This window comes from Mustela putorius, unplaced genomic scaffold (genome assembly GCF_011764305.1).
Source record: "Mustela putorius furo isolate JIRA1106 unplaced genomic scaffold, ASM1176430v1.1 tig00000551_pilon_pilon_pilon, whole genome shotgun sequence".
Taxonomy (NCBI): Eukaryota; Metazoa; Chordata; class Mammalia; order Carnivora; family Mustelidae; genus Mustela; species Mustela putorius.
This window is the reverse complement of record NW_025421412.1, coordinates 2,430,812-2,449,261: the sequence shown is the minus strand read 5'-3', so window position 1 is coordinate 2,449,261 and position 18,450 is coordinate 2,430,812. Positions and strand designations below refer to the sequence as shown.

The window sequence follows — 18,450 nt, the reverse complement described above, 5'->3', positions numbered from 1 at the left end:
CTGGTCCAGCCGCGGGGCGGGGCCGGCTTGCTGTGGGGCCACACCCTGGGCTCTAAGCTGGGCCGGGCTCTCTCCGGTCTCACCCAGCCCTGCCCTGAGATCAAGCTGATCTTCATACCTTACTAGGGATGGGTGTGGCCGGCCGTCCTTCTGGGAGGGCCCCTCAGGGTGTGCTAAGCCTGTCTGGATCCCATGGGTGATTCTTGGGGCTGGTGTGTTAAGACCCCCAGCCAGCATGTTTGTTCATAAAGACCCACTCCCTGCCGACCCCAGCCTCATCCAGAGGCGTGTGTGCCAACTTCTGGAAGAGCAGGGCAGAAACATCAGGTCTGAGGCCCCTCAGGCGGTTGCTGGGTGGGCCTGACGCCCGGGATCCTCCTCTGGCCTGCTCGACTGTGACCCTGGGACCCCTCTCCACAGGGCTGGCAGGCTCCTGCCTGGCGCGGTTCAGCACCATGCCCTTCCTGTATTGCAACCCGGGTGACGTGTGCTACTACGCCAGCCGGAATGACAAGTCCTACTGGCTGTCCACCACTGCCCCACTGCCCATGATGCCCGTGGCTGAGGATGACATCAAGCCCTACATCAGCCGCTGCTCCGTGTGTGAGGCCCCAGCTGTCGCCATAGCAGTGCACAGCCAAGACGTCTCCATCCCCCACTGCCCAGCTGGATGGCGGAGTCTGTGGATTGGATACTCCTTCCTCATGGTACGTGATACCTGCCTACTTTCTCTCTGAGCGTGGAACTGGGTGGAAATCTAGTTCCTCTCGCAACCACATGCTGCCTGGGGAAGCAAGACAACTGTCTTTGTAAGAATAACCACACAGGACAGTTGTTCAGGTTGTGCACTGCACAAGGGTGCCTGGCCAAGGGGATGACAAGTGCACTTTTGCCTGCACTTTGCTAACTGAGCCATGTTAGGCATGGGCTGCCCCCAGCTATGGGGCCCATGAATTTGCCACCATGCCTTAGTGTGGGGTATAATCAGGATAAACTATGCTGCCATGATAGCAACACTAAAGTTTTCCTGCTTACTCCTCCATGGCAGAGAGAAAGGAAAGTCCAGCAGGGATAGTGGGCCTTGTGATGCACTGATAGTTATTATAACTGTCATAACTCCCTACTATATTGACTAGACACCCAATGTGTTAAATATTTCATAAATTATATATATATCATAACCTGTACGTTGTAGGAAAAGAGAAGAATTGCTGTCTTACTGTTTTTAGAAGCGCTAGTGCTGCATCATTTGAAGCAGCAGAATCCTGAGTTCTGTGCAAAGACAGGCACATGGTCTGCTTTCCAAGAAGCTGACCCTGTAGGTGACTCTTGAGGACAGACAGAAAAACCCCTTTTGGTTGCACGTGACCATCAGGGAGCCTTGTGCGTAGGCAAGCCACACACTCTGATCTTTTAACTTGCTTTAGAAATTCAAAAACAAAATGGACCTTGTCCCTCATAAAGGGAGCGACGCAGTCCCAGCTCCGAGGCTCCCTCCAGCTGTCCTTCCGCTCCCCGTGTGGTCTCAGCTCCTTCACACCAGGTGGGGTGGGAGGCGTCTGTCTGCTCACCCGAAGCAGAGCACGGCTCTGGGCCAGGGAGCCTCTTCCGTTCTGTGAGCAGAAGATTCCAAAGCTTTCCCTTCCTGTGGTTTTGTGCGGAGAGGAGAACCCAGGTTTCCCGTCCAGAACGTCCCAGAACAGCCTCCCTTGCTACGGGGTCCTGTAGTCACAACCACTCCCAGTGCACAAACCACAGCCCGCACTTCCACGCCAAGCAGCACGTGTCTCCACGAGCCTCCTGCGTGCCTTGGCAAGAGCGGCCGCAGTTATGAGACCAGGAGAAAGGTCCCTGTGACGCCGGTGCCTCCGCACCGCAGCAGCCCAGTCATCTCAGCGGCTAGTTGTTGTTCGCCGTCCCCCGATGGAAACCGTGATCACCAACTCACCTGTTGGTTACAGACAAATCGGCAAGCAGGGATTCTCCACACCGCGCCCGTCCCCGCTCCACAACCTCAAGCCGAGTTGGGGCTCGAGGGGCCACTGTCCTTGCTCCTTCGTTTTACCTCACCAGCCTCCCAGGCTGACCCACACGATGACTTTGTTTTCTTTGTGCTTTTTTAAGATTTTATTTATTAATTTGAGAGACAGACTGTGAGAGGGAGCACAGGTAGGGGGACTAGGAGATGGAGAAGCAGGCTTCCCGCTGAGCAGGGAGCCCGATGCGGGCTCCAGTCCAGGACCCTGGGATCAGGACCTGAGCCGAAGGCAGGTGCCCAACAACTAAGCCCCCCAGGTGCTATTTTTTCTGTAAAAAAAGGTTAAATTCTGGAATTGCAGCTGCCAGACAAACACTTCATTCCTTGAGTGGATGATGCGGGAGATGGTATTTTCCCAGGTGAAGTCATCCGCATCCACTGGCAATAACCCACTTCCGTTGTTCTGGTTTTCACTTAACCACCGGCTGTGGGCGTGGGCTCCGGTCCCTGGGGCTGCTGTCCATGGGCCACCCAGCCTCAGCCGCGTCCCTAGCGCGGAGCGTGCTGCAGGCGGGCTGTGCAGGCGAGGGCAGATGTCCAGGGGCGGGGGAGCAGTGAGAGGGAAGTGCCTCCCAGCCCCCAGCGACCCCTGGGGGTGCGCTTACCGCCGGGTCCTGTCTCCCTCTGTGCAGCACACGGCCGCGGGCGACGAGGGCGGTGGCCAGTCGCTGGTGTCGCCGGGCAGCTGCCTGGAGGACTTCCGTGCCACGCCCTTCATCGAGTGCAACGGGGGCCGCGGGACCTGCCACTACTACGCCAACAAGTACAGCTTCTGGCTCACCACCATCCCCGAGCCCAGCTTCCAGGGCGCGCCGTCCGCCGACACCCTCAAGGCGGGGCTCATCCGCACCCACATCAGCCGCTGCCAGGTGTGCATGAAGAACCTGTGAGGGCCGCGCTCCGCCGGGGGCCGCTCAGGTGCTTCCTCGTATCCTGTTACCTCAGAGGGCGCCCCCCAGACAGAGCTCCTTCTCGCCTCCGAAAGCCCGGTGGAAAGGCTACCAAAGAAATTCCGCACCCGCGCTCATGCCACACAGCCCCTCGCCGTGCGCGGGTACCGGTCCGCTCCCCGCCGCGGGCGCTGTCCCGCACCCCGCAGCCCTGCCCGGTGGCACTAGACTCTCCGCTAACTTCTCCCTCCACACCTGTGCAGTCACTGCTTCCGAGCACCGCCCCAGCCGCCGACGGAGCTCCCGGCGGGCTGGTGTGGACAAAGGAAGCCTGAGCTCACCGTCGGGTCCCCAGGGCGGGGTCTCCGGTCCCTGCGCCAGCAGCTCTGTTTCCTCCCGGAGACCACTGATGTGGCTTTGAATCCCCTCAGGAAAGCCAGGTGTGCCTTTTCTTTTGGAAGACTTAGCGGGTCCTGCGGGTCTCCTGTCCCGCGTGTCCTTGCAGAGCCCCCGGTGTGGGCGCCCCGAGGAGCAGACCACGTCTCAGCTCTGCTGTCCGCCCCGCCCCCAGGCTGCGCACTCGGGAACCCACCGCCCCAAGTGGCCCCGGGGACTGACACTCTGTCCTGGATGACTTGTACGCCTCTGACTCCTCTAACCTCTGTAACCACCACAGAATAAAAGTTGGTTTTGAGCTTTTTATACCCCGTGTCGTTGGCTGCCTTCATTCGCGTCCGAGGGCACAGGTGGCCGGCGCAAGCCCCACGTGGGTGAGCCGGTGCCCGCGGCACTTCTCCCGAGATCCCGCAGGCGGAGCCCAGGGTGTGGCGCTGCCATTCGCGCTCGGGGAGCCGTGCGTGCTCCCACGCCCCAGCCGCCACTCGCGGGAGCCATGCGGAGACACACTCGTGGTGCCGCTCAGGTGCTTCTCGCCCAAGGCCCCGGACCAGATCTCCGAACGGCCAGGAAAGCCGCAGGCACACTCTGGCTTCAGTCTCTCTGGAACCCGGCTGGTCTTTGGGAGCCCAGCTCAGAACTTGTTTTACCCTTTAAAATTCAATCTCATATTAAATGTTTCTAATGGGAATTTCCACGTCACAAGGTAAGCATTCCGCCTGACGATGTTGTTTGAGATATACCAGCGACCACCTTCACTCGCCTTCCCCCAGAAGCTGACCAGGACAAGGACTCTCCACAGGAGGGTCCTTTAGGGTCATGAGCCCCCATTAGGGAGTGAAGGGGTCTGGCAGAGTGAACCAGGAAGGAGGACACCTTCCTAAGGGGGCAGCCACCATGGGCGATTTAGGGCTCCCTCCTGTGGGCACCCACGGAGGACGGCCACAGAAGGAGCCTCACCTTGTGCAGCCTCGGCACTGAAGAGGGTCGTGTCCCTGCGCCGGCTCTTGCTCCTCATGGTCAGGGGCTGCCTGCGACTGTCCGGTCCCTTGTGCTCCCAGGTGCGCGGGCTGAGCAGGATCCCAGGTGGGGGTAGTGGAAAAGCAGCAAAGCTCATGCAAGATGCCACGGGCACCACCTTACACTGATGGTTTCCATAGCAACAGCCCTCGCACCACATGGGAGGTGAGGTTTGAAGCCAGGATTTGAAAAATGCCCAGCACAGGGGTCCCCGCAAAACTCATGGAGGCAGCTATTCCGGACTCCGGTCCCCAAGATCAAGGGGCTCGAAGTGTGTCCCAGTCACGACGGCAGCTGGGCTTGGGCGGGAAGCCATAAAGCACAGGGCACTGGGGACCCTCTCCCTAGTGGGCCACAGCCCCTGGCGGCCTCCCCATCTACAGACTGGCCCTTGTGGGACCGGCGGGGGAGGGAGATCTCGCAGAACACAGGCCGACTCCCGGGAGCCTTCCTTCCACAGCTCAAGTTCAAGAGCAAAGGGCAGCTGCAGTAGGCCAGCTCCAGAGGTGCGAGTCAGGTGATGACATGAACGGGCCTCACTGCAGCTGCTTCCAGAGCCCATCTGAGCACTGGGTCGGAGTCCAGCCTCTCCGTGGTGGGAGGGGGGACCCATGCTCTTCCCTGAGCTGACTTACCCCTAATTCTATGCTCTGGAGAAGGGAGGGCTCCTAGAAAGGGGATTCTTGCATCCGGGTTATGGGGATCCTGGGGTCTCCCTCCCTGCCCCAGCACAGGAACCCCACCCCCACCACCTACAGAGGCGTGAATGTGCGAGGCCCCCAGAGGGCTAGGCCAAGGGTGGAGGGTGGGAAATGCTTCTGGAGACGCACACACGCTGTGTCTGGGGGATGGCGGGTCCCCCCCCCCCAGGCCAGCCCACCCGGCTCACCCTGCCCTGACCCTCAGCACCAGGCTCTGCTTCCAGGCTTCCAGGCCTTCCCAGTACAAACAACCCGACGCGAGGACCCATGGGGCCTGCCTCTGGTGTTGGACAGCAGGTGCACAACCGACCCGACCTTGAGAGGGGGGACACAGCAGCACACGGAAGGTATGTGGGGAAACCGGGTGCTGGCAGTGGGGCTGGCTGGACACCCGGGTGAGGGTTTTCCTCGCATGCAGGCAGCTCTGTCAGAACTGAGTTCAGAAATGACAAAGTTGGGAGCTGGGTGGCTCAGTGGGCTAAGCCACTGCCTTCGGCTCAGGTCATGATCTCAGGGTCCTGGGATCGAGCCCCGCCTCGGGCTCTCTGCTCAGCGGAGACCCTGCTTCCCTTCTCCCTCGGGCTGCCGCTCTGCCTACTTGTGACCTCTCTCTGCGTCAAATAAATAAAAACCTTTAAAAAGAAAAATAAATGACAAAGTTGTACTTCTAAGAGGTCAGCCCACAGCCTGTGCTGAGGGGGAAACAGGGCTCCCAGCTCCCAAATTACACCATTCCCAGCCCGAACCATCCAGGCTGCTGCTGCCCCACACCCCACCTCAGGCGCCCAGAAACATTCAAGGAAGAGACGTTGTGGAGAAGGCGGCATCCATCACACGAGGACGGTGGAGCCCGGGGAGAGAATGCGCAGTGGCGGCTCTGAGACCAGGGGCAGCAGCCTAACCAGCTGTCCGTGGCCTCCCCACCCCCCCGCAGAGAAAAAGAAGGAATATTCGAGGTCACCAGCTCAAACCCACATCCAGCCAAGAAATTCCCTGTGTCTCTCCACCGGCTGGCTCACTGACCCAAGTGACCTGAAGCTTCCCCAGTGCTGACCGGGTTCCCTGTGTGGGGACCGGGCCCACGCGGTCAGAGGTGGGAACCCACGAGCAGGCTGGGACCCATGGACCGGGCCGGCATCCGAAATCCACCTGAGACAGAGCCCACGTGACGCCTATTTTTAGAACAATCAAGGGTGAAACACTTCCGTGTGGTTGATGGAGAGAACGTGCCATCCCTGGGCAGCCCCCAGAACACATAGCCAATCAGGGACACAAGCTGGGGGTGCTCAGGGCAGATGGGCAAGAGAAGCAGAGAACATTCGGGGGAAAGGGCGACGGGAACCCAGCCAGCCCTGCCTTCCAGCAGGGACCACAAGACTTTCCCAGGACACTTTCTCCTGCACAGGCCACAGAGACAAATCCCAGGGCCTCTCTGGCTGGTGGCAGGTTTCGAGGGCAGGTCACGAGCAAAGGGCTAATTAAACCAGCTTGACGACTCACAGATTCATTTTCACTCTCTCATGGGCTCTGCTGTGGGACTGAAGTCTGAGACCTCTGGATGGGCTCGAAGAACCCGGTGTCGGAGCAGGGGAGCCCCAGGCAGGGACAGGAGGCTGCGCTCGCTCCGTCCCGCAGGCTGGCCCACGCTCGCGCCTGGAGAAGGCGCACCGCAGGGGAGCAGAGGAGGCCGCCTTGGCAGGACCCCCCAGCAGACCGCAGCCCTCAGCGCAGTCACCGCACGCTTCCCCCAGAGTAAGGACTGCTTTCTTGCTAGCCTCTGCCACACCTCTGTTATGGACGACCGACCCCTTCTCTCCCCCAAAATCCGTCTTTGGAAGCCCAGACCGCCAGTGGGACAGTATTTGGAGGTGGGGCCTTTGGGAGGTCAGGGGGTAGGGTCCTCACGATGGGACTAGCACCCTTGCAAGGAAAGAGAGCCCAGAGCTTGCTCTGCCCACTCGTGGACACAGTGAGAAGGTGGCGTCTGCAGGGGGAAGGGGCCCGACCAGATCTGCCAGCCCCCGGACCTCCACCTCCAGCCTCCAGGGCTGCAGGAGAGAGATGTGCCCAGCCTGCGTGTTGCTCCAGCAGCCCACGTCGGCTGAGACGCCCCTTAAATTTTTCAGAAACAAACCCTGCTGCTTCATACCCTCCCTGTCTTAGAATCCCCTGGCGACAAAGCCGCCCACCCACCAAGCACGGGAAAGGGGGCTTCGGGTCAGTAATCGCCCGTGTGACCCACGAAGCACACCTGAGCAGAGACAGACCTAGATTTCTGTTCCTGGAGCTCCTGTCTCGAGACGACAAACGGACTGATCTAAATATTCTGCAATGTCTAGGGGTCCACTGCAGTTTAAAGACAGAAGCGCTCAGCTCACTGCCATCTCCCAGGCACCCCCAGCAAGGGCCCACCAGGGGTGAAAATAAGGTCTCAGTCAACAGTCTGCACACCAAGGTCTTCTCATAATCCTTTTTAATAATAATCATAGCTCGCACGGCTACAACCAGTATGAAAGCAGGAATCCTGGACTTTGTATAAATTAACAAGGCAAGAGTCAAGGTGACACATCCACACAGAAAGGCCAAGCGGAGAGACTGCCACGAAGACAATGTCTGCGAAAACACGGAAGTGGGACAGGTGCCACGGCCAGGTGCCCACGCACACCAAGTACCACGTCAGGGGCCACGGCCAGGTGCTCATACACGCCAGGTGCCGCAGAAGCCGGGCCACAGGCTTCTGCAAGGCCAGGATGTAGGAACGGACCAGCACCGCACAACGGTCCTTGGGAGTCTTGGCTCAGAGGAGTGTTTTCTATAGGCAATTCCCGTGTCCCCTGCTTCCCACGCAGCGATGCAGATGGAGGAGCCGTCCCCACAGACACGGAACACCCGCTGTTGTTGTCCCCAGACGTCCACCTTCGTGTGCCGCCTGCTCGGCAACTCCGCGTGCCTTCTGACCGCAGCACACTGGGCCGACCCCAGCCCACCGCGGACACCGGGGCTCGGGGCCCCGCGGAGTCAGGCGCAGCACCCAGACCTGGTCTGTCTGGGCGTCTTGCGGCTGCTGATGTCCACGGTCTGCGGCGGCCCCTGGGCTCTCTGCCGCAGGATCAAGGGCACCACCATGTCGAACAAGGTCTCGAACAGCAGGTCCACGTTGTAGCCGGTCTTCGCGCTGGTCTCAAAGCACATCTGCTCGGCCGCAGGCACGGCCTTCTCGTCCAGCATCTTGTACTTGAGGATCTTTCTGTAAAGGGCCACGGCGTCCTCCGGCTGCACCAGCTTGGGCACTTTGGGTGACCTGCCGCTGCCGGCAGTCCCGGGGCCGGGCCCGTCCTCCTCCCGGCCCTCGGCGGCCCCCTCCTCGACGAGATCCATCTTGTTGCCCACGACGGCGAAGAGGCAGTCCGTGCTGGCCGTGTCCGTGAGGCCCAGGAACCTGTCCTCCAGCTCCAGCAGGCTCTGCGGGTGGCTCACGTCGTAGGTGAGGATGACCGCGGCCGCGCCCCGGCAGTACAGGGAGCCCAGGCCATGGAACTGCTCCCGCCCTGGCCGGGAAGATGGAGAGACAGAGAGAGAAAGACCCCAGTTATGTCTCGTGCAAGGACGTGCCCCCCCAACCACACCCCACGGCAGCCCCAGCGGGACGGTGGAAGTGGACCCAAATGCAGGTGTGGTCAGAGCCAGGCTGGTGGAGACACTGTCTTGCACAAAGGAGTGAGCGGCCCAGGCCCTACGGGATCCAAGGATGGTGCCCTTCTGCCCCAGGAGGTGGCACAGGCAAACCTTTGAATTTCACTGCACGCATGTAATTCAGAGAAAGGGTCACGGGTTCACACCACTTGGGTAGAAAGGGACCCCTGACAACAAAGAAATAAAGAACCTTTGGTCTGTGAGTCTTAGGAGCTTGGACAGAAGGCATGTTACCCACACACGTGTATTTATTTAAAATGTGTGTCCTTTGCTAATAAACCACCATTTTCAGCCAAATGACCAGAGAAACACAAACAATTTCTACCGCAATCCTCATTCTGATCTGGCCCTGACATAGGCCAAGCTACCCCGCCCCCCTTCCGGGCCGGCTGGCTGCCCGCCGTGTCCAGCCCCGGGGAGAGCAGCATGCCGAGAAGGCCGGCCTGGGCCCACACCGACCGCTGACGTCCCCCCGCACAGAGCCACGCGCAAAGCCACGGCTCCCGCTTCTCCAGCAAAGCCCCAGGCGACCCCCCACGTGATCCAGAGGGGCAGAGGCATGGAGAAGGTGCTTCCAGGGCTGGCAGGGGCCGCGGGCAGCTGTCTCCCGAGATGCTGAGAGTGGACACGAGGGGTCAGAAAGCAAGCTCCCAAGGGCCAGCTGCTGACGGCGGCGTGCACCCCAGAGCCGCACGCTGCCCTCTGCACCGACAGCCAGCGGTCCTGGGACCGATCATTTCATGCCTCCGTCCCAGGCACTTCCTGGACCCACCCCAGGAGGCGATGCTCGAGGAGTCTTTAGAAACAAACAGGAACACAGGCCGCGGCGGGCATCAGCCGAGAAGAAAAGTGTGACAGGCTTCCCCCCATCGCCCTGAGCTCGGACTCCTCCGTCAGACACCAACCCCATCTCCAGCAGCGAGGAGGGTTTCCAAGAGGAAAAATGCTCCCAGCCCCCACCCACCCTAGCTCTCCCGAGGCAGCGGCCACAGGAGAGGGCGGCGGCCTTCTAGCCGTCCCGGGGCAGTGTGTCCGAGTCTGCCAGGCGGTTCGCTGGGGACGACTGGGGACAACTAAGCCCAGGCCTAGAATACTCTTCCTTTCCGGATAAAAACATCTGCTTTGCCTTTTAAAAACAAGAAAAAGGGGACGCCTGGGTGGCTCAGTAGGTTAAAGCCTCTGCCTTCAGCTCAGGTCATGATCTCAGGGTCCTGGGATCGAGCCCCACATCGGGTTCTCTGCTCAGTGGGGAGCCTGCTTCCTCCTCTCTCTCTCTGCCTGCCTCTCTGCCTGCTTGTCATCTCTGTCTATCAAATAAATAAATAAAATCTTTTTTAAAAATTAAATTAAATTAAATTAAAAAAAAAAAAAAAACAAACAAGAAAAAGTACACAACAGTGATACGAGAAAAAGCTGTAGTAACTAAGGGCGCAGGAATGGAAGATCCCACCTGCCAGGCTGAGAGGAGCCCGGAGCCCGTCCGAGCAGCCGCTGCGGTCCCACGACCCACGGGCCGGGCGTCCCCGCGACTGAAGGGCTTACGGGAAGCCGCCTGCGCGCCGGACGCGCTGAAATACTGTTTTAGAGACTCTGCGGCGATCGGCTGCTTTCCGACGCGTGCAGCGCCCATCGTGGCACAGACACAGCGAACAGAACCGGGAACTGAACCCAAACTGAATTCAAGTGGGACGCCCTGGGATGCGTGGCATCAAGACCACAGCGAACACGGAGTGGGGTCGGGAAGACTCGGCCTCTGACAGCGGGCTGCACCCAGTCACAGTATTTGAACTCAAGCCTAGTGAGTTTTCTGGTGGTTTGCGGGCCTAGTGGAGTGAGGTCCTGCTGCTGCACCCCGAACCGCTCCGGGTCTACGCGGGCGGTGCGCACCAGCCCTCCCACCGTAGCCGGGCCGGGTCTCCCTCTCTCCCCGCACCATGTTCCCCGGCCTGAGGCCCCACATGCCAACTCCAAAGCCAAAGCCCCAGGAATTCCCGTGTTTCCCCTCCTGGGCTTCACTGAGGAACTCGACAGCCTCATGGTCAGATTCCAGGGGCGCCAGGCTGCCTCGCGCCAGCCCTGAGAGGGTCAGGAGAAAACCAGGAGCTGCTCCGAGTGGACCAGTGCGGCTGCGGGTGGTCGGACCCCGGACCGAGTGACGAGGCCAGGCTGCCAGGGTGGGCGAGCCCAGACGTGTGGCCTGCCGGTGACCCGGGCGGGCAGGAGCCCAGGAGAGCGACCTAGCCTCCTCCACCTCCAGGAAGCCGCCTGGGCTCCCCCTGCAGTGGGTCGTCCACAGGGCTGCACGTCGGGGGCCTGGGAGACTGTCCAGGACCCCTGGCTCATCTCAAAGCAAATCAAACGAACCCCGTTTCACTGGGGTCCCCCCATGTACTCATCCGCAGGAGGGCCTTCTCTTTGAGGCTGAATCATCTTCCATTGTGTGCCTGTGACACACTTTCTTTGCCCATTCATCTGTCCAAGGACACTGGGGGAGCTCAGAGCAGCAGGGACACACGTACTGCGAAATGGCATCTACCCTGAGGCATGGAAGACAGCCACATCTGGAGACACAGAGACTGGCCTGGTGCTCACCAGGGCCTGGGGGCAGGGGAGAGGGAGAGCCGGAGAGCAGGAGGGGGAGGGAAGCTCGGGCCAGGGACCGGGAGAAGCTGGGGGGCATCAGAGCGGCGGACATGCCCACGCGGCCTTCCCAGCAACCACACAAAGGGGGCCTTGCCCTCCGCACATCTCAGAGGGGGCAGCCGCGACCGGAGCCCAGAGCCGGGACCCTGGCCCACCTGCGAGGCAGCCTCTGCTCTCACCACCCGTGGCAGAGCCGGACTCTGGGCACAGACCATCTGCTTTCAAGTCCCCACAGTGTGACCTTGGCAAAGAACTCTGAGTCCCCCCTTCCAGTGTCCTGTGGCCAGTCCCCCCCCCCCCGAGGGAGGCTGTGAAAGTGTGGGACACGGGGAAGCTCCCAGCAGTGTGCGTGCTCTACGTGGGACCCCTCCCGGACCGGAGCACAGACGCCTTCCCAGGACCCCATGTCCCGGGATCGTCACCAGGCGCTCACACACGGGCTCCGGTGGACACGTCCACTCCAAGACCGCTGGTCTTATTTTATGAGCCTGCCTTCCAGAGGATGGCCTTCTCCCCAGCTCCGGGTGTGACACTGGATCTGCGGGGCTAGACCCGTGTGGCTGAAAACAACCTGGCAGCAGGCACAGTGGGGGAAGGGGGACAGGGACACGAGTCGGCCGCCCACAGGGACCCCAGGCAGCTACTAGACAAGGGAAACTCCTCGATTGGCTTCTCTTCCGTCCTCAGCCGTCCTCGGCCCAAGGACCACCAGCCCTCAACCCCGAGCATGGTATCACTTCTGCTTAAATGGCCTGAAATAACACATGGGTGCAGGGCCGTCGGAAATCACAATGCTGGCTGCACGGTTTAAACACGGGCATGTTCTGATCCATTATTTCTGAAATGAGAGGGACGCGGGGACGCCCGCACCAGAGCACGTGGACCAGGATGTGGCGGGGGCGTGGGCGCCCGTGTGATTTGAGAAGCTCCCTGGGGAAGGCGAGGGGCAGCCAGAGGGGACCCCCACCAGCTTGTCTGGAGCAAGTGGGAGACAAGCCACCAGTTGTTGATGGGAGAAGCAGGAGGCTGCTGATTTCGATGGGCCGGAGAGTAAGGTCTACCAGGAAACACAGACACAAACAGGGGAAAAAAAGGAACTTTTTTTTTAGGCAGAGGATCACAGAGGGTCAGAGGAAGAGAGAGTCTCCTACAGACTCCGGGCCCAGCACGGAGCCCAATGAGATCCTCGATCCCAAGACTCCGAGAACATAAGCTGCGCGGAAATCGGGAGTCGGACACTCCCCCGACGGAGTCCCCAAGGTGCCGGGAAGGAGGAATTCGTAGAACACCCTGCGGGATCTGGACACCCAGCGGGCAGGAGTTCACAAAAACCCCAGAGTGGCCACCTGAGAAAGGCGAAGATCTCGGGTCACAGCACCGAAGGTGGGAATGGGGAGAGACAGGCGGCGTGGACACAGCCCGGAGGAGCCCCGTCTCGGCAGAGCTGTGCAGTTCCTCCCTTTGAGATCCTGTAAAAATAGAATCCCTCTTTTATGCCCTCAAGTCCCACTGTGGGACTATACACACGACCTGTGAGATTACTGCAGCTCGAACATCCCGGCTGTGTTCTGGCTCGAGTCCACCGCCACGGGCGGAATCTGCAACGTTCCCACCTGGCTGTGCTTTGGAACAGACGATAAGCACGGCTGGAGAAAGGCCTGGGGACACGGCCACCCCCAGCAAGGTTCACAGATGCTCGAAGCCCCTTCGGGCATTAAGAGAAAAGCCGCACCTGTGCCCCCGGGGTGATGAAAGGCCTGGCCGTCCGGGGCCAGCACGGGGTGCAGCCGGTGTGCTGTCTCCCAGTGTGCGCACAGAGCAGAGGCAAGGATGCTTCCAACAAGGATCCACCATCCCCCAGGGGTCCCAGGCCGCACACAGGGAGCCCCCCCACACCACACACCTGTGTGTCAGCTAACCACAAGGCGGCAGTGCCCGTCTGGTCTCCAGCATTAGTGCAGATGTGACCATGAAGGTTAGAGACCTGCAGTCAGCTGACTCTGAGCATGTAGATGGTCTTCCACGATGCGGGTGGGCCTTGTCTAATCAGTTGAAGGCCGTCAGAGCCTGGGATTTCCTGGAAAGGATTTCTGCCTCCACACCGCAGCCTGAGTGACAGAGCCTCTCAGCCAGCTGCCTCACAGATCCGGAACTCCAGACTGCCACAGCAGCTCTTCCCCGGTCTCCCGCCTGCCAGCATGCCCCGCAGATTTCAGACTAGAGAGTTCCACCCCCGCCGCCGGCTCCCTCCCTCTCTCCCTTACTCCTTCCTTCTTTATTGTGTATTTATTTATAAACTCATGAACTTATACATATTATAATTATATACAAATTTTGCATTTACATAATATATATTTAATATATCAATTATGTGCAATACATATACATGTAAATACAAAAATGTTTTATGTTATGTGTTAATATAATTAAATGTTAAATATATATATATAAATTTATGTTTCCATTTTTATAATTACATTTACTTCCACGTCCTACTGGTTCTGTGCCTCTGGGGAAGCCGGAGGATCACACCCGTTTCTCTGGAACGATCACACCCGTTCCCTCAGGAATGAGGCTGTTGAAAGCCAGGGCTCCCCAGAGGGTGCGCGGTCTCAGTGGCCCGTGTCCCCTCCCGCTCTCCCAGCTCCAGACTGTCTCCAGGGAGGCCCCGATCCCCCCTGGAATGGAGAGTGCCCCCGCATGGTGGCCTGGCAGCCGTGAGCAGCTCACCTTCCGGGCAGGTGGTCCGCGGTGGCCCACAGCTGGGTCCCACCCCCAGACCCGCCGGGCCCCACAGGCAGCAGGAGACCGTGGTCCTGGCCACGCTGGCCGCTCGCCCACAGGAAGGAGCGCAAGTGCAGGGACAGGCTTCTAGCGGCCGTACGCGTCGCTGAGGACTGAGGCAAGACCGTCTGCCCTGCTCCCGGAGCCGACCGGCTGTCTTCCCACACGCAGACCCCACAGGGCAGACCCTTCCCACAAAACACATGAGCCTCCCTGCCAGGGCTTCAACAGCTGAACAAGAAACACAGGAAAGCTAGGATTTCCAGATGCAAGACCTTCATGGTGTGCCCCAGCACAGGGGCCGGGGTGGAACGGGGACGTACGGGGGGCATTTGCTGGGGTAGGAAGTTCTCTCTTCCTTCTATCTTTCATTCTTGCTTTCTATCCTATGAAAGGAGGCCCTGTCATCCGAAGGGGGCGGAGTGGTGGCCCCCAGATGCCCACAGGCCCTCGGCACTGGAGCAGGTGGACGGGCCCGAGAGGAAGCAGGTATCAGAGCGCCGGGCTGTGGCAGGGTCCTTCCCACGGCCATCCACACCTGCGGGGGGACAAGCGGAGGCACAGAGGCTGACACCTGCAGAGGGAACACGAGGCGGGGCCTGGAGGGCCCCGGCTGCCAGCCCAGGGGTCTCCAGCAGCTGGAACAGACACACGGAGCAGATGTCCCCCAAAGCCTGCAGCCGCCCACGCCTTCACTCCAGACCCCCCAGGATGGACAGAATAAACCCCCGCCCAGGACTCACAGTCCGCAGGCGCCCCGGGCTGCAGGGTGAGGCCTGGCCGGCCACAGACGCCAGAAGCCACACATCAAACAAGACCAGGTCCACATGCAGGGGTCAGGCTGCCCAGAGAAGCTTCTGCTTCCTACCCTTGGCCCTCCCGCTCCCTCCACACACAGGAGACAAGCAGGACATCTGTGGCCTGCAGTGACCCGCCGAAGGAGAAGCTGATGGGACAGCTGGGACAGCACTGACCTCGGGTGCCCCGGCCCATGGGGACAAAGTCTGTGTCATCTACGGAGCCAAGTCAGCAAATCTGCTGACTTCCCGAAAACAAGTCGCCAATCCCACGGCTAAGTCCCTGTGGACAGCAGCGTCTAAAATTGCTTCACTGTTTCTTCTCAGCCTGGGGCTGCCACGGGGAGGACCTCTGCCCTCTAATTCAATCGCGCGAGAAGGAACCAACCACCCAAGGCCGGTTCGCTGTCTTTCTGGAGAAATGGAAGAAGGAAGAAGCGGTCACCACCAAAAACTAACAGGTCAGCCGCGAAGGAGGCAGCAGCTGGCGGCGCCCCAGGGGACACTGTCCCAAGACCGAGTGTGAAAAGCACAGGTGGCCGGCACCAGGCAGGTACGGGCAGGGGGACACAGTCCCCTGGATGCCGGAGCTCCTCCCTGCCGAGCGGGCAGAGTGGAAGCAGGGCTGGGCCAATCGCCGGCTCTTCAGGCCCCCGTGTGAGTCCGTGGGGTACTCATGCCCACAGCACATGCTGCTTCCGGCACCGCGCACAGCCCGGACGCGTGCAGACGCCTCTCAGGGACGGCAAGCAGGCCACCCAGCAGGGCAGGCGTGGACCCCGGCCATCGGGGTCAGTGGCCCCGCTCCCCAGGCCAGCTCCCAGTCCAACTCAAGCACAGCTTAGGGGGAGACCTGGGTTCAAGAAAAGAATGCCAGTATTTCAAAATCCAGAGGAAACAGCGATGGGTGGGTTCTCTGTTACCAGAAACTGAGCAAACCCAGAACGGCCAGGTAAGTGCAAAAAGAGAGAAGCGTGAGCTGTGGAGTCGGCTCCCGTGGGACGGCAGCTGCCTCCCTGCCAGGCAGCAGTGTACACGAGTCTGAAGGAGCCGGTCCCTGCTCTCAGACGGATGGGGGTGCACCGGGTGTCCACAGCCCCATCCTGAGGCCAGACCCTTCCCACCGCCCGGGCGAGGCCAAGCCCCCAGGTTCACACGTCCCTGCACAGGGGACCCCCTCGGACCCTGTGCCAGGCGAGACCCGAGCCAAGGGCCATCAGCTGGATGGTGAACCGGAGTTTGAAGAGACAAACCGTACCCCACAACACAAACGGGGCTGTTTTTCTGCCAGAAGGAAGAGCTAAAACCCAGCACCAACAGCAGAGGGTTGGTCACGTTTCCAGGATAAGCTCCTACTAACAGCCCGAGTCCGATTCAGGCGCTCGCGTGTACAGTTCCTTACGTTTTGTGCTTAGCAGCCTGACGCCATTAAAAGGTCTAAAAAAACACGGCCCGCGCCGTGGCATGGAGGAAAGTGGCTGCTCTTGCAGCCACGGAAGGCCACGCGCTTCCACGGGACTGACACGAAATCGGGGCTGCGGACCACACGGGGGGGCCGCTGCGGGCTGGGGGCACGCGGCCCGAGCCGAGTCCCGAGACGTTCTCCTCTCCCCGGCAGAGGAGCCAGCCCTGCGGCGACTTCCATCTCCCTGGAGCACCCCCTCCGGGACAGAGAGAAGGCCGCCTCAGGAAAAAGGAACTTGTTTTCTCATTTAAACACACGCAGCGTGCTTTTACCCAAATCGGCACATGGGCCATTTCTGTTTGTTTGATGACTTGATGACTAAAACACAAAACAAAGACCGTGCCATAAGCCAAATGAACTAAATCATGAGCTGCACAGAAAGTAGTCCCTTGCCTGTGACTCAGCACCAGGCTTTCCGAAAGGACGAGTAAGGCTCCGTAGTCACTGGGGCTTCCTTCTCAAGTTACTTCACTCTCCTCAGACATGAGTGTACCAAAAATAATTCCATAATAAAACCAAACAGTTCAAATAAAGATACGCTCTCTAACAATCTGACATTAAGAAAAAGAGGCAAATCCAAAGAAAAGACACTTACATAAAAGACTGAGCTTTAAAAAAAGAGAAAGCTCTCCCACACCAGCACGTCTGATCCGATCTCCTTTACCTCCAACAGATACACTGTTGTCCTGGGACAACTAACTTCTAGAACGAGGTTATCAGAGAAAAATTCAATTATTTGCCAAACGTTCTACTTACTAAAGCAGGAAACTAAAAATCGTTTCGGACTTTTCAGGGCAAGTTTTTACTCGTTTCAGAGTCGAGACTGAACAGCAAATGTTCTTTATGGCGCTTTCTTGAAACACCAACTTCTCTAGAACGGCCTCTCGCCGCAGCACCCCATTCAGTCGACAGCGCAGTTATTTCCGACAGGCCGGCTCCCCAGAACGGTGTCCTGTTCTTCTCCAGAATACAAAGTCTTCTGAGAAATCCACACATCAGAGAACAAAGGTTTTTCTGTTAATTGTATCCCGAGGGAAGCATATTAAACCTTTTCTGAACAATCCTAAGGAATCCCGGAATCTCCTAGATGTTTACGACGTCTGGCTATCTCTTGCTTCACACTGGGCGTGTTCTCATAAAACCCCCTGAGAGTACCTTATCCATCGACAGACACTGTGAAACCAGGACCCTGTCCGGGGATGGCTCGGGCGGCCTGGAAGTACCTGGTAGAATTTTATCAGTTCAACAGCGCAGAAACCCTTGTAAGTCAATCATATTAAAGTATTCTGTTAGAACTCATTTTTTTAAAGATTCAATTGTTTATTTTAGAGAAAGAGAGACACAGAGTGACCAAGTGCATGAGCAGGGGGAGGGCAGAGGCAGAGGGAGAGGGAGAAGCAGGCTCCCCACTGGGCAAGGAGCCCGGTTACGAGGCTCGATCCCAGGACCCTGGAATCACAATAAGCCAAAGGCAGATGATTAACCGACTGAGCCACCAAGGGGCTCCAAAGTAAATCTTTTAAATAATTACTTAGAATAGTCAAATTCACAGAGACAGAAAACAGAGTGGTGGCCGCCAGGACTGGCAGGGTACTGAGCCTCTTCTGGGAAGGGGAGAAAGCTCTGGAGCCGGCAGTGATGGTCGCACAACAACCTGAATGTACTTAGTGCCATGAAGCCGTACAGTCAGAAAGGAGTCATGGGGTCGTTTTGCTATGTGTATCTTACCATGGTAGAAAGACTTTCTGTGGGCACGCGGGTGGCTGAGTCCGTTAAGGGCCCGCCTTCGGCTCAGGCCACGCTTGCAGGGTGCCGAACCGACCTCCGTGTCCGCTCCCTGCTCAGCAGGAGCCTGCTTCGGCTCCCTCTCCTCCCTGCTCGGGCTGTCACTATCTCTGCCACTATCTCTGTCTCTCTCTCACAATTAAATAAAATCCTTAAAAAAGAAAAAAACTGTGTAGGGTGCCTGGGTGGCTCAGTGGGTTAAGCCGCTGCCTTCGGCTCAGGTCATGGTCTCAGGGTC

At 59.1% G+C, this 18,450-nt stretch overlaps 2 protein-coding genes across 7 annotated transcripts in view; one reads left to right on the top strand and one right to left on the bottom strand.

The window, feature by feature from the left end:
• Positions 1-3,630, top strand: part of COL4A2 (collagen type IV alpha 2 chain) — a 154,786-nt gene extending 151,156 nt beyond the window's left edge. For both annotated transcript variants that reach the window (XM_045081319.1, XM_045081318.1), the window contains 2 exons: positions 421-707; positions 2,671-3,630. In XM_045081319.1, the coding sequence (XP_044937254.1) occupies positions 421-707; positions 2,671-2,928 (545 nt within the window). In that variant the 3' untranslated portion in view covers positions 2,929-3,630. The remainder of the gene's footprint in view (positions 1-420; positions 708-2,670) is intronic.
• A 3,871-nt stretch (positions 3,631-7,501) lies between these two features.
• Positions 7,502-18,450, bottom strand: part of RAB20 (RAB20, member RAS oncogene family) — a 29,060-nt gene continuing 18,111 nt past the window's right edge. For 3 of the 5 annotated variants that reach the window (XM_045081321.1, XM_045081322.1, XM_004746039.2), the window contains one exon: positions 7,502-8,593. In XM_045081321.1, coding sequence (XP_044937256.1) covers positions 8,064-8,593 — 530 coding nt within the window. In that variant the 3' untranslated portion in view covers positions 7,502-8,063. Of the gene's footprint in view, positions 8,594-12,727; positions 13,459-14,111; positions 14,704-15,139; positions 15,376-17,183; positions 17,407-18,450 lie in introns of all 5 variants that reach the window. The other 2 variants (XR_006607117.1, XR_006607118.1) reach the window with 2 other exon arrangements.